At 34.7% G+C, this 26,516-nt stretch overlaps 1 protein-coding gene and 1 pseudogene across 12 annotated transcripts in view; both read left to right on the forward strand.

Moving 5' to 3' along the window:
- The window catches only part of BIRC6 (baculoviral IAP repeat containing 6), a 230,257-nt gene that overhangs the window by 91,439 nt on the left and 112,302 nt on the right, over positions 1–26,516 (forward strand). For 6 of the 12 annotated variants that reach the window (XR_012379690.1, XM_073897238.1, XM_073897241.1 and 3 more), the window contains 16 exons: positions 5,328–5,515; positions 6,296–6,619; positions 6,855–6,954; positions 8,895–9,109; positions 9,275–9,483; positions 9,942–10,288; positions 10,887–11,106; positions 11,846–11,979; positions 12,718–12,855; positions 14,368–14,495; positions 17,857–17,988; positions 18,822–19,037; positions 19,797–19,980; positions 20,603–20,758; positions 24,170–24,303; positions 24,943–25,096. Coding sequence is in view for 11 of the 12 variants with exons in the window: in XM_073897238.1 (XP_073753339.1) it covers positions 5,328–5,515; positions 6,296–6,619; positions 6,855–6,954; positions 8,895–9,109; positions 9,275–9,483; positions 9,942–10,288; positions 10,887–11,106; positions 11,846–11,979; positions 12,718–12,855; positions 14,368–14,495; positions 17,857–17,988; positions 18,822–19,037; positions 19,797–19,980; positions 20,603–20,758; positions 24,170–24,303; positions 24,943–25,096 (2,979 nt within the window). In the remaining variant the exon portion in view is untranslated. The remainder of the gene's footprint in view (positions 1–5,327; positions 5,516–6,295; positions 6,620–6,854; positions 6,955–8,894; positions 9,110–9,274; positions 9,484–9,941; positions 10,289–10,886; positions 11,107–11,845; positions 11,980–12,717; positions 12,856–14,367; positions 14,496–17,856; positions 17,989–18,821; positions 19,038–19,796; positions 19,981–20,602; positions 20,759–24,169; positions 24,304–24,942; positions 25,097–26,516) is intronic. The other 6 variants (XM_073897243.1, XM_025868024.2, XM_025868025.2 and 3 more) reach the window with 3 other exon arrangements.
- LOC112821244 (large ribosomal subunit protein uL4 pseudogene) lies at positions 21,770–23,107 on the forward strand (annotated as a pseudogene).

Consider the following 26,516-nt stretch of genomic DNA (forward strand, 5'->3'; position numbering starts at 1 on the left):
TAGAACAGTTGTCACCTTCCTGATTTAGATGGTGTTGTGATTTTATACCTTAATTTTATGTGTATTTTTATTCCCAAATACATTATTATAGTTTTTTATATTCAGTGTTCATTTGGATTTATCTTATAATTCCATTTCATCCTCTTTTCCTTTCTTTGCTTTTGAACTGAAATCAAGTATGATTTTCTTTATTTGAAAAGTATTCTGTAAATTCTCTCTTTGTTCTTGTCTACTGATGATGAATAAGCTTAGCTTTTGGGGGGAAATTTTCATTTAAAATAATTAGATGAACGAACTACACAGTCATTATCCAGATTCCGATATTATTGATATTTTTCACATTTCTTTTAACTCTTCTTTTTCTTTGTTGAAGTACTTAAAAAGGAATCCTAGATAGTATATCTTTTTTCCTTTATATATATATATATATATATAAAACACATATATAACCTTAAACAATGTGGATATTCTCTATAATAACTGATGCCATTTTTTATCATAATACAAACTATAATTAATCCAGATGCATTTTTATCATAACCAAATAAATTAGCATAATCAGTTCCATGTTATGCTCTGTTTCTCATACATAATTAAATTTGCCTGACTGTCATAACAATACATTTTACATTTGGCTTATTAGATTTAGAGGTGTCCTCTTCATTCTTGAAGTGTATTTTGACAAAAATTCTAGCTATTATTTCTCTTAGTGATTTAAAGATTATATTTTAGCTTACACTGTGTTTGTTAGACCTTACATGTTGGTCTTATAATTCCTCTTTTAAGGTAACTGTAAGTTCTCAAGCTGTTTTTGAGATTCATTCATATTGTCTTCTTCTACTTTCCCCCACCGCCCCTTTTTTAATTTTAAAGGTTTTATTCATTCATTCATTTGTCAGAGAGAGAGAGAGAGTGCACAAGTAGGGGAAGTGGCAGAGGGAGAAGGAGAGGGAGAAGCAGGCTTCCTGCTGAGCAGGAGCCTGATGTGGGACTCCATCCCAGGACCCTGAGATCATGACCTGAGCCACAAGCAGATGCTTAACTGACTGAGCCACCCAGGCGTCCCTCCCCCACCCCTTTTTTAGCATTTTTCTATGATGTTGCTGTATCCCGTTTCATTTGTATTTATCCTGCTCAGGATTCATAAGGCTTCTTGAATTCTTACTTAATACCTTCTTTCAGCTTTAGAAATATCTCAGCCATTAACTGTGCAAACATTGTTTCTGGCTTGTTTTCTATCTTCACTCTTTTTGTATTTCTAATTTTCATGTGTGTTTAAGGTGTATAATTTATTGGTTTGATGCATTTATATATTATAGAGTGATTACCACCATAGCAGTTCCATGTGTGTTACACCTCATCAGTATAAATGATATAATTCTCATTTTTTTAATCTCTCCTTTTACTGTGTATGGGTATTTTTTCTAATTCATGTTGGTTTACTAATTCTATCTTCTATGTAATTATTTATGGGGAAAAAACACCCTTCTTAACACTCTACTGCAGTGTTACCTCTGCTAGAAATCATGTCTCTGCTGTTGGCGCGGGTCTGTTTTTTTCCATTGTTCAATTTGTCTAGCCTTATGCCAGTACCTAATTGTCTTCATTATTACAACTTTATATTAAGCCTTGAAATCTTATAGTATACATTCGCCAGGGTTTTTTTTTTTTTTTCCTTCTTTTTTGGTAGATTTTAAAGATTGATATAAAGCTTGTTGTGCAGTGTCATTATCAGTGTAATTCCAGAATATTTCCATTACTCCACAAAAGAGATTGCATAGTCATTAGCAGTCATTCCCAGTTTCCCTTTCCCTGTCATCACCTGGCTGTCACGAATCTGTGTTGTTTTTCTATGGATTTGCCTACCCCATACATTTGATATAAATGTGGAATCATATAGTTTGTGGCCCTTTTGTCTGGCTTCTTTCACTTAATATGTTTTCATGTTTCATCCACTTAGCATGTATCAGTACATCATTTCTTTTTATGACTAAATAGTATTCCATTGTATGGATGTACCACTTTTAAAACAACTTGTATATACCTCCTTTTGTTTATCTGCTGAGAAGTTAGCAGGCATTTGGGTTGTTACTTCTTTTTGTCTGTTAAGAAAAATACTGCCATGCAGCATATTTGTGTACATTTTTGTGTTTTCAGTTCTTGAGTATATACTTAGAAGTGGAATCCACCACTTTTCTTCTTTTTGTTTTTCTTAAAGCTTCTATGTCTTTTTTATTTCCATTTTTCTCCAGTTTTATTGAGATATAATTGACATACAATATTGAGCAAGTTTAAGGTGTACAATGTATTGGTTTGATACATTTATATATTATAAAATGATTACCACTATAGTATTAGCTAATACCTCTGTCCTGTCATGTAATTACCTGTTCTTTTTCTGTGGAGAAAACATTTAAGACTACTCTTAGCAACTTTCAGGTGTATAATACAGCATTATTAATTATCAGGATGCTGTACATTAGATCTCTATTTCCATTTAAATTTTCGAATCAGCTTGACAATTTATACACCAAAAAGCTTATTAGTATTATTTTTTTTTTTAGAATTTGAATATAAATCAGTTCGGGGAAATTGACATCTGACTATTAAGCCTTTTATGGGGTACCTGGGTGGCTCAGTCATTAAGCGTCTGCCTTCGGCTCAGGTCATGATCCCAGGGTCCTGGGATCGAGCCCTGCATCGGGCTCCCTGCTCAGCAGGAAGCCGGCTTCTCCCTCTCCCACTCCCCCTGCTTGTGTTCCTTCTCTCGCTGTCTGTCTCTGTCAAATAAATAAATAAAATTAAAAAAAAATATTAAGCCTTTTACTTCATTAACATGGTGTATTTAGTATATTTAGGTCTTCAGTTACTCCATGAGATGTTTTTTAGTTTTCACTGTTGCTGTTTTGCACATCTTTTTTAGATTAATCCCTAGCTATGTGATTTTTTTAATGCTATTATAAGTGATATTTTTCTGAATTTTATTTCCATTTTTTTGGTTGGTGGTGTATAGAAATATAATTGATTTGTGCATATTAATCTCATATGTGCTGATACTGCTATATTAGCTTACTAATTCTTATAGTTTGTAGATTCTTAAGGACTTTTTATGGACACAATCATGGCATCTGTTAGGAGTTTTTCTTTAGTGTTTTCCTAATCATTATAAAATTTACTTTTTCTTGCTCTTTTGTGCTTTCTAAGGCTTCCTACATGATACTGAAAAAGGTGGTCATAGTCATTTTTATTTTGTTCTCATCTCCATTATTTTTATATCTGGTTTTTGAGGCCCCTAGTATCAAAATAAAAAAGATACTGAAAACTCAGACTGGGCAAAAGATTTTTAAATTTTGTGGTAGTAAGATGACATTTCTTTTGGATTGTTTATGTCTCTTATGTGTTTCTGGTGCCTTAATTCATTTCCTCATAAGTATTATTCAAGCTTTGGATTTTAAAGTGAGTAAAGGGCTAAACTCCATATGGTTAATATTGAAAATTACTTTAATGACCCAAAAAGTACAAGTACAATATCACTGCTTCAGTAAGTCTAATAATTATTCCTCTTTGGTGGACCATTTGATGAAGCGGATATATTTCATTTTGGGTTACATAGCTTATGAGAGTTATGATTGCTCTTTTCTTTGACCATGCTTGTGTAGTTGGATTCTTGAAGGTTAAGTGTAGTATGGCTGTTCTGTAATAAATGTGTGGGTTTTTTTTTTTTAAGTTGACACTTTTAATTGTAAGAGGCTATGTACAGTTTCATTTATTGCTATCTTGTTGATTAGAGCTTAATTTTTTTTAATAGTTTTTTTTGAATCCTGGCACAGTACAGCATTGTTAGATGTTAAAATAGGCTGTCACATACCTATGTGTTGTTTTCCGCCCACCTTTTCAGGTATTTATGAGCAAATGTTTTCCCTCAGCTTTTGATTCATTACCTGTAAAGTGGGATAACTGTAGTACCTACCCTGTGTGCCATTGCCAAGATGAAATGAGTTGATGTTCGTTCCGTGCTTAGCGCTGTGCCCTCCCATTGGCTTTGGTTTCCCATAGTCCTTGGTTCCAACTCTAGTTCTGCCACTGTGAGCTCTACAGGTAACTTCTCTGAGCCATTAACTAAGAAACAGAGTTCTTAGTTAAACAGAAACAGAGCAGAGTATCTGCTTTTCAGGGTTGTTCATCTATTGAATATGTAATTAATTAAGACAGCGTCACATGGTAATGCACACTAAACATTTCCTACTATTGTAGTGGTTATCCTTCCCCAATATAACTTTCTAGTAAAGGCCTGTTATAATATCAATGTTAATGCTGTTATTAAATTTGACCTTTACTTCTTATTTTGTGGTGACCTCTTTCATTAAGTTGTGAAATTAAGCTTTTATCTTAGATTTTTCTAAAATGTTTTCCACAAATACTGGTAAATATTTAATGGAGAAAGTGATTTTTATAATGGATATTTGAGTAATACTGAAAAGGAAAGTGAAAGAAATTATTCAACTTTTTAAGGATGATAATTTTCGGGACGCTTGGGTGGCTCAGTTGGTTAAGCGTCTGCCTTCAGCTCAGGTCATGATCCCAGAATCCTGGGATCGAGCCCTGCATCAGTTCCCGCCTGCTTCTCCATCTCCCACTCCCCCTGCTTGTGTTCCCTCTTTCCCTGTGTCTCTTTCTGTCAAATAAATAAACAAAATCTTGAGGGGAAGAAAAAAAAGGATGATAATGTTCATGACTAAGCAGTATGTGCCAGAATTATTTGACATAGGTCAAATCAGACATATTTCTCTCCATATTAGAGTTCTGGGGAGCATTTGGTAGGAAACATTGCTTTATATATTCTCTGTGGGCCAGACTCCATCTAGGCTATGCTTTAAAATGAGGAAATAAGGTATTTTTAAAATGATGTTCGTATAATTGAAGGTTTTTTTGAGCTTTGGGGGGAGGGAGAAGGAAGTATTGCCAAAGGAAAGCTTAGTAAAGCAAATTTCAGTTTATTTGTTATGCTCAAATTGTATAATAAGATTACTCTCATTTTGTGTTTTTATTTTAACCATATTAAATGAAATTTTTTATATGCTGAAAATATTTTAAGTTCAAAACCATACTAATTTTTCTTTGATTTGGAAGTAGTTCCTGGATTCCTTAAACTTGAATACTGTTATTATCAATCAGTATGCTTTTACCATTAAGATTTTTCTATTGATACTCTATAGATTCTTACCTTTTAAAATGAAACTGGAGTCTTAATGTCAAAATAGTATACTTGGAATATGTTTCTATGAACCTTTTCCTCATCCCTTTTCTCCCCCCTTGTCTTATGCCAGTGAGTTCCTTCGGGGTTACTCCTGCAGTAGGTGGACTGTCATCGGGGACAGTTGGGGAAGCTTCGACAGCCCTGAGTTCAGCAGCCCAGGTAGCTTTGCAGTCTCTCTCTCATGCAATGGCGTCAGCCGAGCAACAGCTGCAGGTGCTGCAAGAGAAACAGCAGCAGCTTTTGAAGCTTCAGCAACAGGTTGGAGACTCTTTGGCTCTTTGTTCATGCTGTCTCTAAACTTCAAAAGCTGAAAAAGTACTGTAAAAATGACCATTATTTTCGTAAAGGAAAGTAGGTTGACCGATGTGAGCTTATCAGTTTCTACAAAAATGGAGGTAACGTCTTTGCGATATATCTAAATTTTAAAAAATAAATTTTATTTGATAAATATCTGAAGGAATAGAGTTGATATTTTGGGGGGGCAGTCTCTAAGTAAAATCTATCTGTTTCAACACTGTTGGTCAAACGTTAGAGTTACCAATTAGAATTTTTACGGATTGGAGATCCTGAAACGTTTTAGAGATGAATTGAATTCACGTGGATTAAAATTTAGTAATAATGGCAGATGCTTTGGTGATTTAATCGTGGTCTAAATGCAGTCTGTGTGATTGTAGGTGACATTATATTAGGTTAGGCACCATGAGAATCTTCCTCCTCCTGTTAATATTTTGCTTTGAGGAGAATTTTGTTTCCTTATTTACATTTATGTGGTCTTCTTCCTTTCCACCTTTGCTTTGTGGAAGTCCTTGTTCCCTAAAACACAGGAAATTATATATCAGATATTTAATGAAGTTAATATAGCGAAGAAATACTCAATTCATGTTGGGTCCATTTTTTAATCTAATTTCACTTCTCTTTTGCTAAGATCTAGTTCATCAGACCATGTTTATCTCCGTAAGCTCTTTTCCTGGGTAGTACTCCCCACAGTTTGTGCAGGCAGGAGTGGTCTATATGTTGTGGCTTTTACTTGTTTTGCAGAAAGCCAAGCTGGAAGCCAAGTTGCATCAGACGACGGCTGCAGCCGCTGCTGCGGCGTCAGCTGCCTCCGCAGTAGGCCCCGTTCACAACTCCGTGCCGTCCAACCCGGCGGCGGCCCCCGGCTTCTTCATCCACCCATCGGATGTTATTCCACCCACTCCAAAGACAACACCACTGTTTATGACTCCACCACTCACCCCGCCCAATGAAGCCGTTTCTGTTGTGATTAATGCCGAGCTTGCACAGCTTTTCCCAGGCTCAGTTATTGATCCCCCAACAGTCAATCTTGCTGCACATAACAAAAATTCCAGCAAGTCCAGAATGGTAAATTATTGTATTTTAAGTAGGTGTTCGCTTAGACATTTAAAATTATTTTGATGTATATGCTAACCTGAGAAGGCAAACTTTTCTTATACCAACTTGATTCATCAAATTAGATTGTTTATAGTATTACAGAATATATATCAGGAAATGAGACTTGTTAGTTTGATATTATGGCTATTAGCTTGTATAGAGCAAGAGTAATATCAATATAGAGTTATACTTTTTTCTTTTCTAGAATCCACTTGGTTCTGGTCTAGCTCTTGCAATTTCTCATGCTTCACATTTTCTTCAACCTCCACCCCACCAGTCCATTATTATAGAGCGAATGCATTCAGGTAATCTTCAACTTTCTTAAAATGTTTTTTCTTGCCTCGTCTGTCAGCCCTTTGAATCCTAATATTCTGTAGTTTGGTTTTCCTTTGCAAATAAAGCCCATCTGTTCCCGGGTAAGTACATTTTACCAAGAATAAGCACTATATGAGGCTTATCTGTGTGCTCACCATGTTGAATGCAGGAGTGCTGCTGGGTAGGGTGGCTCGTTTTATCCAGACTCTGAATCTGACCTGTATGTGAATCTTGCCTGTTGAACTGTGATGGACATAAGTACCTACTTCCATTGTAGCTGCTCAATTATCTTGACACTAGAAATTACACTTCAATATCCTACGACCAGCACTCTGGTGTTGAAACCATTTCCAGAAAATAGCAGATAGAATTACTGCTGATCTTAATAACTGAGTAAGATTAATAACACTCCATGGTCTTGATAATTCAAATTTTACCCAAGTTTGTAGTCATACTTCTGTGCTAGTGACCTGTGACTGGGATAGGTGCTTTCAGTTAGAGCACGTTTACATAATAAACTATGGGCAATTTTAACCTTAGAATCCTACCAAACTGTTAGTTCTGACCTTGAGCTGCAGCAGAATTCAACAGAATCCTTCTGTGTTTTATAGCAGAGAATAATATGAATGTAATGCATACTGTGTTACCTTTCATCATATGAATAGTTGAACCATATTTGCTTTATTGCACTGGGCTGTTCCTTCTTTGGAAAAGAGAGTTTTTAAAAAATAATAAAATTCTTACTGGTGTTTTCTATTCAACTAATCCTTCACTGGTATCACCATTAGTGTCTGTAACATTTAGAGTGTGACTTGTTGGTGTGCAGTGTTATGAAATATGAGCAGTTGTTTACACTGCAGTTTGCTTTTTATCAATGGAATTGACTGTAGATTATAGAATTATGTTCTTTGTTTTTTAATGGTTTTTCTGTTAGGAAAGTATTGGTAACTACCTTTTTCTACTAAACTAGCTTCATTGAAAATAGCATGGGTTCTAGCAGTTTAGTTGGGTCCCTTCACTGTACAATGCAGCTCTTAAGTTTATTAAGTCCTCCTCACTTCAACCTGGTAAAGAAGAAAAATAATTCTATTATTAATGATTCTGTCTACTGTTTGACTAATTGGGCTTATTCCGAAATGTGTATGAGGGATGCAAATCTGCTCTTTTTCCATTCCTCTCAGATCATTTTTACCTTTCATGAGTGTGAGCATCTCAACCGTGCTGAGTGTGATTCTAGTGCTTACACAAAGAGGCATACTGGGGCCACACTTTAGTGTGACCCTTAAGAGTAAGCCATCTACTTCACCTGGTACTAAGTAGCTGAAGAGAGTGATGTGTCAGTGCCTGGGCAAAAACATTGTTTGAGATAAGCTCTGTCTCTCTTTATTGGAGGACCTTCCTAAGGGATTTTTTTTAGTGGTAGTAATGACTACGTGTGATTTCTGCCTTATACTTTACATCGGAGCCTCAGTGTGAGTCTAACTCTGTAAGAAGTCAAACAAGGCTTGAGAAAACTAAAATCAAGCATATAATTTGATATCATTAATGCATCTATTTGGGAAATTTAAAAAAAATGACCAGATGACTGAAAGAAGATCACATAGATACTTTTTAGAATTAATCCATATATTATTTTTGATAATACAGTTTTTCAACTCTAATGTTTTAAATTAAGCTTGTATGTACAGTTGATTGCTGTTACAATAACAAACTTACTCTTGTACACTTTTTACTTAAGTCTTAAGTAGCATGGATTGAGGTTTCAGAAAATTTTTGAGGGCTGCTTATTTACTTTCTTTCCCATCTTTTTGTAGTTTAATAAGTTGATTTCATATTTTAAGATGCATGTTCCCAACTGTTTTTGAATGCATCTTTTGGTTAATTGAAACAGTGGTGGTTTTTGTCAACTCTTGCTCTGTCTCTCTGATAGGAGCAAGGAGATTTGTGACCTTGGATTTTGGCAGACCAATACTGTTGACAGATGTATTGATTCCCACTTGTGGAGACTTGGCCTCCTTGTCAATTGACATTTGGACATTAGGAGAAGAGGTGGATGGGAGGCGACTGGTAGTGGCAACTGATATAAGCACCCATTCACTAATTCTGCATGATTTGATACCACCTCCTGTGTGTAGATTTATGAAGGTAAAGAACTTCAAGACAATGAATTGATATGTTTTCCGTGTGTCCAACAAATTATGAAAGATACTCGGACATATAATTAAAAAGTGTAACTATCTTCTTAAATATGTTGCTCACAATTTTATTTTTGCAGATGGATATGTATGTATTTTTTTTTTTTTTTTTCAGATCTCTTTGATTGGACGTTATGGAAGTACAAATGCCAGAGCCAAAATCCCACTAGGATTTTACTATGGTCATACGTATATCTTACCTTGGGAAAGCGAACTGAAGTTAATGCATGATCCTTTAAGGGGAGAGGGTGAATCTGCAAACCAACCAGAAATTGACCAGCATTTAGCAATGATGGTTGCTCTACAGGAGGATATACAGTGCAGGTTGTTAGAAAATTGCAGTATATTTTAATCTTACTGAGACCCTTTATTTTGTATGTCTTACATATATTTTTCAAGAAATGTCTTTGCATAGATGTATAGAAAAGAACAAAAGGATGGAGCACCTGGCTGCTCAGTCAGAGGAACATGTGACTCTTGATCTCAGAGTTGGGCATTTAAGAACGCCCCATGTTGGGTGTAGAGATTACTAAAAAAAATAAATAAATAAACTTTAAAAAAGAAAAAGAAAAGAACAAAAGAAAGTAGAGAGCTAGAGTGTTACAATATTTGATAAATTAAAATATTGTGATTAGATAATTGGCTTCATTTATTTAGTACTTAACAATTGACATTCTTTTTAATGGTTGTTAACGTGTTTTAGAGATTTAATTTTTAGTGTATGTTTGTAAATATATATAATGTTGCAGGAATTATTTTGTACATTTATTTTTTATTTACAGGTATAACTTAGCTTGTCATCGACTGGAAACTCTTTTGCAAAGTATCGATCTTCCTCCTCTTAACAGTGCTAACAATGCACAGTATTTTTTGCGAAAACCAGACAAGGCAGTTGAAGAAGACAGTAGAGTTTTTTCTTCCTATCAAGATTGTATTCAGCTACAGCTTCAACTGAATTTGGCCCATAATGCAGTGCAGAGGCTCAAAGTAGCTCTTGGTGCAAGTCGGAAGATGTTAAGTGAAACGTCAGATCCAAAAGATTTAATTCAAACATCTTCCACAGAGCAGTTGCGTACCATCATCAGATATTTGTTGGACACTTTACTCAGTCTCCTTCACTCTTCCAATGGTTTGTATTTGGCTTCATTTCTTTAAATGATGGAAGTGTGTTTGATATGATTTTGTTGCATGTTTTGTTGTGTTAGTATTTCCTAGTATTCATTTTGATATTCTTTCTAATGTATTTACGAAATGTGTTTGTAGGTTAACCCCTTATTTTCCCCATATTTCTCCTTTTTTTTGTTTTAAATGGATTTTTGATTATTTTTTTTCTTGAGTCTTTGCTTTTGATGTGGTACATCATTTAGTTTGGCAAAATATTAAATATTGTTACTGTGAAAACTTAATAAATTGCTAACAGTATACTGTTATTTTCTAATCAAGAGCTATTTTTGATCATTACACATGCACACACATACATACTCAACTATCTGAATCACCCACCACCACACTTAAATATGGTTGATTCAGATGCTAGCTCTTCTCCTCTCCCAGTATTTAACAATTAAAATTCTACATAGGAAGAATAAATAAATGAATAGCAAAATAAATAGAATATAATTGGTTACTGATTGCTGGTAAAGAAGAAAGTGTATTTAGGTATGCCGCTACTGATACTACAGCATACACTTAAATAGGAAATTTTATTGTTTTCTGTTTTGTAATAGGACACTCTGTTCCTGCAGTTTTGCAGAGCACATTTCATGCCCAGGCCTGTGAAGAGCTTTTTAAACACTTGTGCATCAGTGGAACCCCCAAGATACGGTTGCACACTGGCCTTCTGCTTGTTCAGCTCTGTGGTGGTGAAAGATGGTGGGGTCAGTTTCTTTCTAATGTTCTTCAGGAGTTGTACAATTCAGAGCAGCTTCTCATCTTTCCACAAGATAGGTAGGTCAGAAAATATTGGAGTTGTTTTTTATTAGTAATTTCTACTTTTCACAGGTAGGGTTCAAATTTTGAAATTCTGTGTATGTGGCTCGATCCTGAGCAGAGAAATGAAGCACGTCTTTCCAGGGTTTGGGAATGCCCAGTGAAGCACATATTGAAGAAGATTATACATGATACAACTAGGCTACATTCTTTAGTTTCCTGACTGCTGCACTGTGGAGTTCGTAGATCTGTTTTTACTAGTATTTCCTAACAGATTATGTTACTTTATGTGTTAAGTTTATTCTTTTGCGACTATGATAAAATTCTCTGCTGGATTTCTTATGGATATAGTTAGGAAATAGAACCAAGAGTTTGAAAAGAGCTAATTTTTTGGGGCGCCTGGGTGGCTCAGATGGTTAAGTGTCTGCCTTCGGCTTGGGTCATGATCCCAGGGTTCTGGGATCGAGCCTCGCATTGGGCTCCCTGCTCAGCGGGGAGCCTGCTTCTCCCTCTCCCTCTCCCTCTACTGTTCACCCTGCTTGTGCTCTCTCGCTCTATCAAATAAATAAATAAAATCTTAAAAAAATAAAATAAAATAAATTTTAAAAAAAGAGCTAATTTTAACATCGTAGCTCCAGATACAAATCGTGCTAAGAACCACATATCCTGTCATTTGTCTATTAAATTTCAGTGTGAATTACTTTTTTAAATGAGCATATTGATTCATACTGGTATTTTACTCATATCTCTTTTTTAGGGTCTTCATGTTACTTTCCTGCATTGGTCAAAGATCACTTAGTAATAGTGGAGTATTAGAAAGCTTACTTAATCTGTTGGATAATTTATTGTCACCTCTTCAGCCACAGTTACCCATGCATAGGAGGACAGAAGGTATTATTTAAAGTGGTCATCTTTAGTAAAAACATAAGATTCCTATAAATACTGCTTTTATAAAATGGCTAGTGTGAAGTACTTATTTTAATACCATTGTACATTTTGTTAATACTTTTATGCTATAGACTTTTAAGAATGTAGGCTTTCATGTGATTGACTGCCTGCCATATGATTATTGCTTTATAAATCTATTATGTTTTCATTTTTCGAATTTTGAACTTGGGAACTATTATAATATGTTTTTTTCTGTACTGTTATGAAAATCAGACTCTCTTAATTAAAAGTCCCAATTTTAGGCACAGTTGCTTTTCTCATCATTCATAATGTATCTCATTTGAGTAACAAAATTCTTATTGGAACAAAAACTTTAGAACTTAGTTTAAAACTATATGATTGGGAAAGTGAGAGATTTTTTTATTTAGTTACCTGGAAGTCTCAGAATAGGACCTTATATCTTGTTTCGTAGTTTATAAATTATTATCTCTTGGATTCAACCTATAATCAAGAATCTATCTTCATACCATAAAACATTTGTCTTCCATTAGATTCAATGTGTTTGTCAATTTGTGGCCATAGGTTCTAGTTTTGAGGCTTATTATAAATAAATATTAATGTTAGTAGTGATAATGGTATATTTTGAATTTATAAAATGTTTTATCTCATAATTATCTTCTCAGACTTCATTAGAACTCTTAGAGTCACCTGATTATTTTTTCCACTGTCATCTGTGTATAGGAGTACTAGATATTCCCATGATCAGTTGGGTTGTGATGCTGGTGTCCAGGTTGCTGGATTATGTGGCCACTGTTGAAGATGAAGCAGCAGCTGCAAAAAAGCCTCTGAATGGTAAAGACAGGGAGAGGTTTCTGACAGGTATCAGAAGTTTATAATAATCTGTTGGTGGGGATTTTGAGTGACTACACGGTTGTTCCAGTACTGGCTATTGGCCTGGAGGTTCCAGCTGTATGTAATTTATGTAAAATATGAATTAAATTTACTAGGAATCTGTTTTAAGGAAAGAACTTACTTTTGAGGGACTTAATGGACAAGCCCCTTATCTGACAATGACTTTCAGTTTCTAGATACAAGCATGTCTTTCATGAGGTTTTTTTTCCCCATGCTCATTTGAACACTAATACCATACATGTAAGTGAATTTATGAGGAGGAAATCTGGGAAGAGTTCTTTATGTTCTTTGAGTATAGGGTGTCATTCTATTTATCATTATGAAGTAGAGTTCTAATTAAGTATAAGGAGCTTTTATGCTTAGATATGGAAATTCCCAGATTGGTTTTGTTTTGGTTTTTTGAGTTTCAGTCTTTCTCATAAATTTTTGAGGCATAGAAAAATTTTAAAATTAAATGAAATCCAACTGCAAGACAAATTATTTTCTTCCCTACTTCCAAGCTAACAACACTTTTCATAAAGATTTTGAAATAGCTACATCTTATATCTAAATACAGCCATTAAGTGCCATAAATTTTGAGTTTTACACATTGTCAGGGTTCTGGTATTAAAAAAAGGTCCCTCAAGGTGTTTTATAGATAGATGAATCAATTGGTTATGGTGCACATTATGTTTGGGAAAAGGGTGGGGAATTTTTTCCATGTAGAGGGAAAATGTCTTAAATATTTAGAGTCTGTGGGTCAGTTTACTCATAGGATAGAGAGGTATCTATACAATTATGTATAACTACCATATGAAGTTGGAATATTATAGTATTGGAGATCTTAGTTTTTATATCATTCAGATACTGTGGAAACACATTAGTGGAAGACGTTTTTTGTAGGTTTTGAAGAATTTGAACTGACTTAAGAAATGGATAGTAGATAATAGGAAAAGATGTCTTTAGGTTAAGCTGGCATGAACAAGTAGTGGAGATGGGCAAATGTGATGTTGAGCAGAAGAATGATACTTGAAGTAATAGTCTGGACACATTTTTAAAAATGAGAAAAAGAGCTACACAGCATGATTTTTGAACTTATTTTTGCATTCTTTAAGTCAGATTATTGAATATCCTCTTTTTGGGTCCTTACACGCAAGCATGGGTTTGAAATAGGCAGTAGTGAACATTTGTTGTTGTTTGAATTGAGTTACCTCAGAGGTGTGTTGTATAAAAATTAATCTTAAACAATTGTGGAGAAAGATAGCTGTTATCTTAAAGGAAAGATTAGAGACAGAAAATTCTGATCTTAAAGTCATTTAGGGTCTAGATTAGACTTTCTAGGGTCAAATCTTACTACTGATTTCTTTATAATGGTTCATTTTCTTTAAAACTGCTTTGTCATGATTGGCACATTTATAAATTTGTGTTTTCTGGGTATGTAAAGTACTTTAAAATCACATTTAATAGAATTACTAATAACACTTTTTCTTGCTTTTATAGGTAACCAGTGGAGTTTTATTAACAATAATCTGCACACTCAGAGCATAAATAGGTCTTCCAAAGGCAGTAGTAGCCTTGATAGATTATATTCCAGAAAAATCAGAAAGCAGTTAGTTCATCATAAACAGGTAATTTTCAATATGCTTTTTTAATTTTACTGTTGGAGAACATTGCTTTAGGTTGCATAAGATAGACCTGTTATCAGATGTTAGGTATGCTATTTAAGGACGTACTTAGGGAAATTGTTTAACACTTCTGTGACTGAGCTTCCTTATTTGTAAGATGGCAACAGTTTGTAGTTTATGGATTTTTGGTGAGGTCCTTTAAAGTGTCTACTTCTTGGGGCGCCTGGGTGGCTCAGATGGTGCAGCGTCTGCCTTCGGCTCAGGTCATGATCCCAGGGTCCTGGGATCGAGCCCCGCGTCGGGCTCCTGGCTCAGCGGGGAGCCTGCTTCTCCCTCTGCCCCTTGCCCCAGCTCATGCTCTCTCTCTGTATCTCTGTCAAATGAATAAATTTTAAAAAAAATCTTAAAAAAATAAAGTGTCTCCTTCTTCCCATCTCTGTTGATACTGTTTTAAGTAAGAGGCCACCGTTTTCTCGTCTAGTCACCAGGGGTCTTTCTTTGTTCTTTCTCAATCCTTATCTTACCTCTTCTTGAATCCTTAGTAGCCTCCAGTAACCTGTGCTTGAAGGTCACAGTCCCTGACACGGCTTCAGGGTGTCCATCATGGCTCCCTCTTGGTAACTTACAGGTTTAAATTTTAGTCTAGCCATACTGAATTTGAATTCATGAACCACCAACCCCAGTTTTCTCATCCAGGACTGTTGCGTGTGCTAAGTTTCTCTCCCCACCAACCCCCAACCACGTCGTATACTCTTTTGCTTAGATAACCTAACTTCCTAGGCATTAGTTTATAATCACTTCGTCAAAGAGGTCTTCTCTGTTCTCCAAATGAGGATAGTACTCCATACAGTATATTCCCCATGTGTCCTATACTTTTCCTTTCATTATATTCGTCATAAATTTTGGTAGGACTTCTTTTATTTTGTTAACATGAAATTTGTGAGTTTCACTGTGAGTAAATTATTTCTTAAAGTATTGTTAGGAGTCGTGCAGAGTGCTCTTTTATACCTGGCTTTCTTTGCTCAAAATGATTTTTTTGAGATTCGTCCATATTGATTATATCAGTGGTTCTTCTTTTATTCTTGACCACTGTTCCATGAATGTTCCACAATCTCTTTATCCATTTGCCTGTTAATGAAACCTTTAGTGTTGGTTTTTTCTTTTTGAAATACAAACAAATGCGCATATGTGTTTCTTCTGCTTATCATGCAGAAGTTTGCACATACTCACACTCAGTCTTTCTTTCACACAAAGTCATGTATTAGAATGTGGTTTTTACTACAGAACACCTGTGCATATATCTGCTTTTTTTCCTCACTTGGTTCCATGATCCCTTTTGAAATTGCACATACAATTTGTTTGATATGCATCTTACTGTGTAGAAGTGAATTTATAGCTGATGTCAGATTCTTATGAGCCATTACTTTCTTATTACTACTTTTTAAAATGGGTCTTTCTCTTATGGTATATACAAAGTTAAATACTATATCCTTGATACATAGTATGGAGCCTAGTGTGTTGTCAATAAATATTTATATAATTGATTTAAACTGTAATAGTTTATATGAAAATCCTTCGGATCTGACAAGTTTGTGAAAGCTTTAGTCCTTAAAAACATGGGCTTAGCACTAAATTATTTATTTTCACTTACAAGTTTTTCAACTGTGAGCTAACTGTTTGATCTTTTGCAGAAAAAATGATGTGAAGCTTTTCCCTCAACTCTTTTATTTTTTGACTCTTAACTAATTTTAGGTGGTAATAATTTGCATCCTTTCAAAATCAGCTAATTTTATTGAACACGTAACATTTATGCTTGCTGTATTTAATTTAGGGTATGAAGTTGGAAAACAAACCTAGAGTATAATCCCAGTAGATTTTTCTTAGTAAAATATTAGTATTTTATTCTTTACTATGAAAGACATTATTGGGACTGGCAAAACTTAAGAACTAAAAGTGGGGTGTGAGGCATAGTTGGTAGTAGTGTATCAGTATTCTCTGATTTTGATGGTTTTATTATGGTTTGCAGGAAAGGATCTTGTTTCTAGGAAATAGACACCAAAATATTCAAGTGGGCTGGTCATTAGGTTGCCAGCTTATTCTCAAATAGTTTAGGGAAAAAATGGCTTTTTACAGTAATTAAAGCTGCTAAGATTGTGGTTGTTTTGAAATAAAAGTTATTTTTTTGTAACTGTCACATGGTTATTGTAGAACTTTTAGGACAGTTTTCTGAAAATACTGGTTTATAATAGTTCTTACACATACATGTGTTGATTATCTAATAAATGTGCATGCTGTTTTTAATTTAGGATACATTTTTCTTCATATATGGAGATTACAGCCCAGGGAATATTTCTCTGTATTAGTTAATTTTTTTCCTGATAACAAAAATATCTATCAAAAATAGAAATTAAGGAAATGTTCTCTGAAGAAGTAGGTTTATGAAATTCTTAACTAAATTATTCATTTATAATTATGGCTATTACTTTTTAGTGACTTTCTGTTTAGAGTAATGTTCTGCCTTATATGGAGATGTGGTTGAGTCATTCAGTGAATTTTTTAGGCCTTTGCAGACATTTCTTTCTTTGTTTTGGTTCATTGCTACTGATTAGTGTTTGTGAGGGGTTAGGGATTGGGCAGATGGATAGGAGGGACATGGGTGGGCCATATAAAAGGACAGCATGAGAGAACGTAGTGGTGATGACACTGTAGTGCTGGTTCATGTGCCCACAAATATGCAGAATTAGTGCACAAACAGACATACACTCAAGAGTAGAGATGAAACTGGAGAAATCTGAATAAAATTGGTGAATTTTACAGTGTCAGTACTCTGTTGTGGTATTATAGCTTTACAAATTGTTGTCTTTGGAGGAAATTGGGTAAAGTGTGTAAGAGATCTCTTATTTCTTATAACTACATATCTACAGTTATCTTGATAAATTTTTTAATTAATAAAGAACATAGACATTCTAAAAAATGTACTACTCTTGAGGGAGATTGCCATAAAAACAAAGCTAAGAATATTGTGCAATAAAGATATTTTGCCCATATATTTAAAAACACTTAACTTTCCTCCAAAAAATATCTATCAATCTCATTAGTGGCTTACATAAAATTTTCCACTTACTTCCATTTCCCATGGGTGAGGAATTACGTCTTAATCATAATATGGAGAGATCAGTTCGGATTTGGAAATGACTTAGCAATGCAGTTAAAACTAAATCTTTCAGGGAATTATTTAGTCCATTAGTCGGATGTATGAAATCTGTGAGGCATATAATAATTTACTTTGTTGTTTTTAACACTGTTAGGTTAATTTGGGTTAAAAAGTTAGATTAATTTTCCTCTTTTTTTTTTTTTTTTAAAGCAACTTAACCTATTAAAAGCTAAACAGAAAGCTTTGGTAGAACAGATGGAAAAAGAAAAAATACAAAGTAACAAAGGATCATCATATAAACTTCTGGTAGAGCAAGCAAAACTAAAGCAGGCTACCTCAAAGGTATGATTTTCACTTTTTAATGTAATTAGTTTGGAACAGTCACTTTCCTTTTTAATATTTTTAATTGAGTAGTTAAATTTTTTTTTGAGTCGTTAAATATTTTTAATGATTAAGAAACAAAGTTTTGCTATTCTGCTTATCAATGAAAAAAATCTATTCTAACCCCCCTTTTTTTTGAGGGAAGGTAGCTCAAAGAAATATATGATATATGTGGACTTACATTATGTTTCTGGTGTGCTTCCTTTAAAGTGGATTGCATGCCAGTAAATTGAAGATAAAAGATTCAGGGAAATGTATAGTTTTCTTAATATGTTCTTTCTAAGTGAAAATTAAATCCATTGATTTTTAAATAAAATTTTAAAATATAATTAACATGTATTTTTTAACACATAGAGCAACCAGTTTTGTTTATCATGTTTCTGTAAATACGAAGTTACAGTTATTCCTTCAAATTTTGAGATAACTTAATACCCTGTACTTAAAAGTTACGTTACATAGGTTTCTTTATCCATCCACCTTTTATGAATTATGTTTAGGATATTTTGGTGATTTTTATTAAAGATGTTAGATTTGACCTAATGTAGACTTAATGTAGAATTTCACTTTTCTGGAATTCTATTATATATCCGGTACTTTACTCTCAATAGGACTTTAGGTACATTGGTCAGTAGAGCTTTTAATAATCTTATTTTGAAGCTTATGGTTTATCTAAAATTTTATTCTTTAGAAGTTGTGAATCTTGAGTGAATATTTACATTCCATAAATAAATTTATACTGAAAGAATTTTCATTCAGTAAACACTGATTTAAAAACTGTAAATTTTTCTATGCAGCACTTCAAGGATTTAATTCGGTTACGTCGGACAGCAGAATGGTCCCGTTCTAATTTAGACACTGAAGTTACAACAACAAAAGAAAGTGCAGAGATAGAACCACTTCCATTTACCCTGGCCCATGAACGTTGTATTTCAGTAGTGCAGAAACTTACGCTGTTTCTCCTTTCCATGGATTTTACATGTCATGCAGATCTCTTACTGTTTGTTTGTAAGGTAAGTAAACTAATAGGCATAATTTATAATTACAGACTGAGAGGGTAAGAAAAAGAAAGGTTGCATACTTTAATTGGTTTTTGATTAAGAGTAGTAATAGTTCTTTTATTGGTTTTCCTTATGTAAGTCAGGTTTTTTTATTGTGCCTTGAAAGACTTAAAAAATATTTTGTCGCTTCTTAAGAGATGTGATTTCTTAGGAGATGTGATTTATATTTTAACCTAGTTAAAACTAAATTAATGTAGATTTGAAATGTACATAAGGTGGATATGTCTATCTCTAAGCTACCTTTTATCTATTAATTAAAATAGGAAATATACAAATAAGTGTCATTATGGTAATGAAGGAGTTTTAATACCCTGAAGGCTTTCTTGTAGCATATTCATTGTTTTTAAAAATTATTTTTAACTATTCTACATGTGAGTGGGGGAGGGGCAGAGGGAGAGAAGCTCAAGCAGAATCCCCGCTGAGCATGGAGCCCAAAGCAAGCTGATCTCACAGCCCAGACTCATAAGATTGTGACCTGAGCCGAAATCACAAGTCAGACACTTAACCGACTGAACCACCCAGGCGCCCCACTATTCCACAGTTTTTAATGAGATTTTAATATTTGATCATGAAAATACATTTCTTTGTATTTCATCTCAAGCAATTGTTTTGACACCAAAAACATATCTCGTCAGTGAAAAGTATTATTCCAACAGTTTGTTTTTAAAGAAAACATATGTAATTGCTATAATTTCATAAAATGTATTTCAGGTTCTTGCGCGTATTGCAAATGCCACGAGGCCAACTATACATCTGTGTGAGATTGTGAATGAACCTCAGCTGGAAAGACTACTATTACTTTTGGTTGGAACTGACTTCAATAGAGGAGATATATCTTGGGGTGGTGCTTGGGCTCAGTATTCCTTAACTTGTATGCTACAGGATATATTAGCAGGTTTGTCCGGATTTAGTTTTCATAGTATGTCCAGATAAGCTTGTCATAGCTTGAATAAGTAACATTTAAAAGAAACTGTAACCCCCCCAAAGTGAAAAAGGTCTGTTTAGTGTTACAGCAGTAGCAACTATTTAGAATTACTTTTGTATTTAATTATGTTGACATGTATAAATGTTAAGTTTTTATGTGGAGTAGTTAGGTTGTTAAAGCAAAGGACTATTATAGCTACTTGGTTTTGTTATTAATGTCAGTAATGGGCTGCTTATTAGTACTTTATGTGGCCTTGAGGACTCTACATGCCTTAATCTTTTCATTTGTAAAATAAGGACAATAATAGTACCTTCCTTATAAAGTTGTTTTGAGTAAGTGAGTTAATATATGTAAAGTGATTAATATTACACATTTTGTGTAAACATACTAGTTACTTGTCTTTAACATTTGAAGGTAGTGCAGTGGGTTCTAGCATTTCCTTAGGTAGGTGGGGAATATTTTGCCTCGGATTCTTTTATAGTTTGTAGCACATGCATGCCGTCATTCTCTAAACGGTAGGAAAAATATGCTTTAATATGTTTTAGAGGTCTGGTAAGAAATTATTAAGACAGGACTGTTTTCTTTCGTACAGGGGAGTTGCTGGCTCCGGTAGCTGCAGAAGCCATGGAGGAGGGAGCAGTGAGCGATGACGTAGCTGCAACAGCCGGGGACTCTGATGACTCCCTGCAGCAGTCTTCGGTTCAGTTGCTGGAAACTATAGATGAACCTTTGACACATGATATAACGGGTACATTCCTTAAATTCTGTTTTATTTAAGATAGTCTTGGCACTCTTCTTTTTTTTTTAATGAAAATATATTTTGAAATTAAGAATTTTAGTGACGTAGATAATTTTCGTATTTTTGTCTTAGGGCTTTGGCTTTAGTAACCACATTAGTTAAATATAATAAATATGTTTCAGTTTGATTCTCTGAATGAATGCTTGTTATAATGAAACACTATCCTTTCATAATGTCCTAACTATTTTGGTATGATTTGATTTAGCTGTGTTCAAGAAAATATAATCTAGAAAACAGTTAAAGATACACATTGGTGAAGATAGCAAAGTTAAAGGTTCTTACTCTTTAAGATCCAGCTTTTTCGGTTAATTTCTTTCTTTTTTCTTTCTTTGTTTTCTGCCTTTTAAAAACTATGTGTGTATCTTAGCATATACAATCTTTGCTCCTTACTTTTTGAAGAGGGTATTTTAGTTACTGCCATGTATGTTGCGGAGGCTGTGGTCATTTCACCCATTTGTCATTTCTCAGTCTTATGTTCTGTAATCATTTTAGCCTTTTTATGTGATATTCCCTTTATCTGGAATAGACTTCCTTCTCTTGTTTGCAAGATGAACTCCTTATCTAAGATTCACATAAAGCTTGTCCTCCTCCAATAAGCTTTTTCCACCAGCACCGGCAACAGTGTTGGAGACTGCCTTTGGCACTGCCGTCTACTCTAGATCGTTTGTGATAGTACTCATCGTGCTATAGTTGGTTTAATTTCTATAGTGTATCCCACCTCTGGACTTCAATTAGTTTATTGGAGAGCAGAAATTTGTTTTATTAATCTTCACATACTCAAACCCTAGTAGAGGCTGGCATATGCTAGGCATTCTATATGTTGAATCAGAGAGTGAGAAGGATGGGAAAGTAAGGTTTATTGAGGTTTATTGTAAGGCATAGAAGTTTAGTAAAGATCTTTGAGACATCTGAGAGCAAACTAATTTCTAAATAAAGAATGGAAAAATAAGGTGATTAGCAGCTTTTCCTGTAGGAGCTGCTGGGTTGAGAGGAGCGTGACCCTCTCCTACCCCCGTGATGGCGTGTGCTCATCCCCTGATAACAGTGTACTCTGAAAAGGGGGAATCATCTGGCAAAAATGTTACTTTGCCTCCTGTGTTCAAGGCTCCAATTTGACCTGATATTGTGAACTTTGTTCATACCAACTTGCGCAAAAACAACAGACAGCTGTTAGTGAATTAGCAAGTCATCAAACCAGTTCTGAGTCTTGGGATACTGGCAGAATTCAAGTTCCCAGAGTTTGAGGTGGTGGGACTCACTGTTCTGCCAGGGGTGCTTTTAGAAATATGTGTCGTGGGGCCTGCATGTTTGTATCAAACAGAACCTGGCGCCGTTGGCATCACAGCGTGAACACGACACAGAAGTGATATGCCATCTGCTCTGCCCAGGCTGCCTTGGCCTTCCAGCGCTGGTTGTGTCTAAAGTTCATTGTATTGAGGAAGTTCCTGAACTTCCTTTGGTGGATGAAGATAAAGTTGATGGCTGCAAGAAGACCAAGGAGTCTATTTTGCTTCTTAAAAAACTTAAAGCCTAGAATGATCAAAAAGGTCTATGACTCTCAATGAATGAGAACTGGCAATAGCAAAATGAGAAACCGTCGTTGTATCCAGCACAGGGGACCTGCATCATCTATAATGAGGACAATGATATCATCAAAGCCTTTCGGAACCATCCCTGGAATTACTTTACTTAATGTAAGCAAATTGAACATTTAGAAACTTGCCCCTGGTGGGCATGTGTGACGTTTCTGCATTTGGACTGGAAGTAAGTAGACAATCTGTATGGCACTTGGCATAAGGCTGTCTCCCTCAAGAGTAACTACAACCTTCCCATGCACAAGATGCTTAATACAGGCCTTAGCAGAATCTTGAAAAGCCCAGAGATCTAATGAGCCCTCCGAGCACCATGCAAGAGGATTCATTGCAGAGTCCTGAAGGAGAATCCACTGAAAAACCCAAGAATCCTATCAAAGCTAAACCCCTATGCAAAGACCGTATGCCAGAACACCATTCTTTGCCAGGCCAAGAGTCACAAGCTCTGGATGGATAAGGCGGCAGCAGCCTCAGAAGCCAAATCAGATGAGAAGGGGTTTCCAGGCAAGAAGCCTGTGATGGGGAAGAAGGGAAAAGAAGGCTGTTGGTGTGAAGGGTGTGAAGAAGCAGAAGAAACCTTTTGCAGGAAAAAAAAAGGCTGCAGCTACCAAGAAACCAGCAGCTGTGAAGAAGCCTGCAGAAAAGAAAGCTACCACGGAAGAAAAGAAGCCTGCTGTATAAAAACTGAAATTTGTTTATTCTATAATTGTCAGATCATTTTGGATAGCTAATTTTGAATAAAGATGATCAAAGGCAAAGAAAGTTGAATAACGGTCATATGACTTAAATTTTTTTTGCTTTTCACTTTAATAGTGGGTATCATTTTCTGAAATATTGGATGTAACATTGTGCTTTACATATTGGAGGTAGTAAAATGAGTAATGTTGATTCTAGAAGTGAAACTCCCTCCATCCCCCCATTTAAGAAATGGATACCACTTCCTTTGAAGCCCTTGCTGTGCCCCTCCCCAGTGGAGAAAACATTGTACTGTCTGAATCATTCCCTTGCTTTGCCTGGTAATTATATTACCTAGGTTTGTATTGGTTTTGCATGTTTTTGAATTTTATGTAAATGGAATCATACCGTGTTTATTCTTCTGTGGCTTACCTTTTCACTCAATATTATGTTTCTGAGATTTATTCAAATGAACGTGTAGAGCTGTAGGGCATTCCATTCCTTCTCCTTGCTGTATAGTGAGCCATTGACTATACCACAACTTATTTTTCCACTTTGTCACCCCTATTTTAGGACTCCCTAAGATCTATTCTTGGTCCTTGCTCTTCCATATAAATTTTAGAATCCACTTGTCAAGTTCCACCAATAAAAAAATCCCTTTGAGATTGTGAAGGAAACCCAACTGAATCTTTAGATCAGTTTGAGAAAGATCAACATCCATATGAAATTGAAATTGCATTTTTCAGTTTATGAACATGGTGTGTACACTAAATGTTTTCAATAAAGTTACATACTTTTTCCCATAAAAAAAATAACAAAGTTTATGCAACCTAATTCAACAAGGGCTAATTCCACGGTCTTTTTCCCAAGGAAGTCAAATATTATTGCACGGTGTTTTTAATTGTATGTCCTAGAGTGATACATTTTTATACTTACTAATGTTTAATTGTCAAGTATAAAAATTTAGAGATATTTTTAAAGCAATAGAAACATGTTACATACCAGTAAAATAACCTTTTCTGTAAATAAAAGCAGTATATTGGTTAAATTTTATGTTGTATACTCTCTCAAAATCATTTTCAATTATTTGAAGGTGCACCTCCTCTTTCTTCTTTGGAAAAAGATAAAGAAATTGATCTTGAGCTACTTCAAGATCTAATGGAAGTTGACATTGATCCTTTAGATATTGATTTGGAAAAGGATCCTCTTGCAGCCAAAGTTTTTAAGGTACGATACGCTATTCTTTGCAATTAAAATATTTCATTTTGTACTTTTGGCTTAATCACTTAAAACAGGAAAGTATACATATTTATCACATAATATAATCCATTATTCATTGTTCTCAAAATTCATTATTTTGCTATAGGTCCTATAGTAGCTTTTTTAATACCAATAGAATAGTATAAGGAAAACTTGTACCCTTTTATTAATGTAGCCACAATTATTGTCTTATATATTAGTAAGCACCAGTAATAGGCATGGAGAAGTTTAGTTATAGTTTACTAAATCTGAAGCAGCATTTAAGCTCCGCTAAGCCCAGTTTATTTCAGATTCTACTTTTGTATTAGATCCAGTGTTTTCTGAAGGAGATATCCCCCTAATACGTTATATTGCTTCTTTTTGTGTATAAGAGATTTTTTTTTAAGTATGCTACTTATCTCTCAGGTTCTAAATAAAGTATTTTTAAATTTTGGTATAAAATGAATCTATTCCAATAAATCATTAAGATCCTAAGTGTGTTTTGGTGATTTAAAGGGTGGGGAGAATGTTTATTTTGTAGCCCCATATGAGTTTAGAAAGTGTAAATAATGTCACTCTTAGTGAAGAGGTAAAAATAAACCACAATTTTTTTTCCACTCTTTTAAGCCAATAAGCAGTACATGGTATGACTATTGGGGTGCTGATTATGGCACCTACAATTACAACCCTTACATTGGAGGCCTTGGAATTCCTGTAGCAAAGCCACCTGCAAACACAGAGAAGAATGGATCACAGACAGTTAGTGTTTCAGTATCTCAGGGTAAGTGTGTGTTAAATTTTAAGTCATGTGCTATTCTTTTTTTTTTCTTTTAAAGATTTTATTTATTTGACAGAGAGAGAGAGAGAAAGCACAGGCAGGGGGGGCGGCAGGCAGAGGGAGAAGCAGGCTTTCTATTGAGCCGGGAGCCCGATGCAGGGCTCAATCCCAGGACCCTGGGATCACAACCTGAGCTGAAGGCAGACGCTTAACTGACTGAGCCACCCAGGCGCCCAGTCATGTGCTATACTTAAAACAAGTCCTAAATTTATGTATGCTTTGGCCTTTGAGAAAATGAGCCTGAGTGTATGCTGAGAGGGTTTAGTTTCACAGGTATGCCATCAGAATGACAGAGCGTATGTTTTGGTGTCATTCACTTTGGAGGAGCTTCCATTTATGGGGCATCTTTTGTTTCTCAAAAATAACACCTAGCAAAATATATTTGTGAGTTGTGTGGGATTGCCAGTGATTTTAATTAATTTGCTTTCTTTTATTTTTTTACTGCTAATAATAAACTTGTATTTTATTTGTAAACAGAATGAAACCACACTGAATATTATTTTTGCACTCTTCTAGTCATGTAGAATATTTTTTTAAAATAAAATCTTTTGCAAAATTTTGAAACAATCATACCTTTACTGAAAAGTTGCAAGTTTGCTATAAAGAACATTTGTTATCCTGAGCCCTTTGGGAGTAAGTTGCTAATCTTTATTTATTTTCGTTTTGTTTTTATTTGTTCTTTGTACAGATCAGGGCATTTTTCTACATAAGCAGTCAGGAAGCACGTTCTGTCAAAATTAGGAAATTAACATTAGTACTAACACTCATACCTCATTCAGGTTTCAGCAGTTGTGTTTAAACAACGTCCTTTATGCAAAAGGATCCAAAGCAAAATGATGCCTTGCATTTAGTTGTCATAGCTCTTCAGTCTCATTCAGCCTGCTACAGTTCTTCAGAGTTCACTTTCATGGCCTTAATGCTTTTGAAGATTACAGGCCAGTTATTCTGTAAAATGTCCCTCAAGATTTGTGTTTGTATGCTATTTCCCCATGATTAGATTGTGGTCACGCCATCGGTGCCAGAAGTATCTGTTGTGTGATGCTCAGGTTTTCTTATTGCATTCTTTTAGCTGGTTTATGATTTAAATTTGTTCCATGACCAGAATTTTGAAGTTTAATTACTTGATTTAAGGAGATCTGTGCCAGTCTTCTCCATTGTAAAGTTATTCTTTTCCCCTCGGTAAAAAATTTTTGTGGGTGTGGGAGAATGGTACTTGGAAACTATTCTTTAAAAAAAAAAATTAGTCTATTCATTGAATTTTTTTTTTAAGTAGACCCATGGTTTCCTTTTTTATTCAGTGGGTCATAATTTGTTATTATTTATTTGTTGCTTAGTTTTTATTAAGGCAAAATATAAATAACAT

The sequence above is a fragment of the Callorhinus ursinus genome, unplaced genomic scaffold (genome assembly GCF_003265705.2).
Source record: "Callorhinus ursinus isolate GAN/ISIS: 27379988/994484 unplaced genomic scaffold, GSC_fseal_2.0 scaffold10, whole genome shotgun sequence".
Taxonomy (NCBI): Eukaryota; Metazoa; Chordata; class Mammalia; order Carnivora; family Otariidae; genus Callorhinus; species Callorhinus ursinus.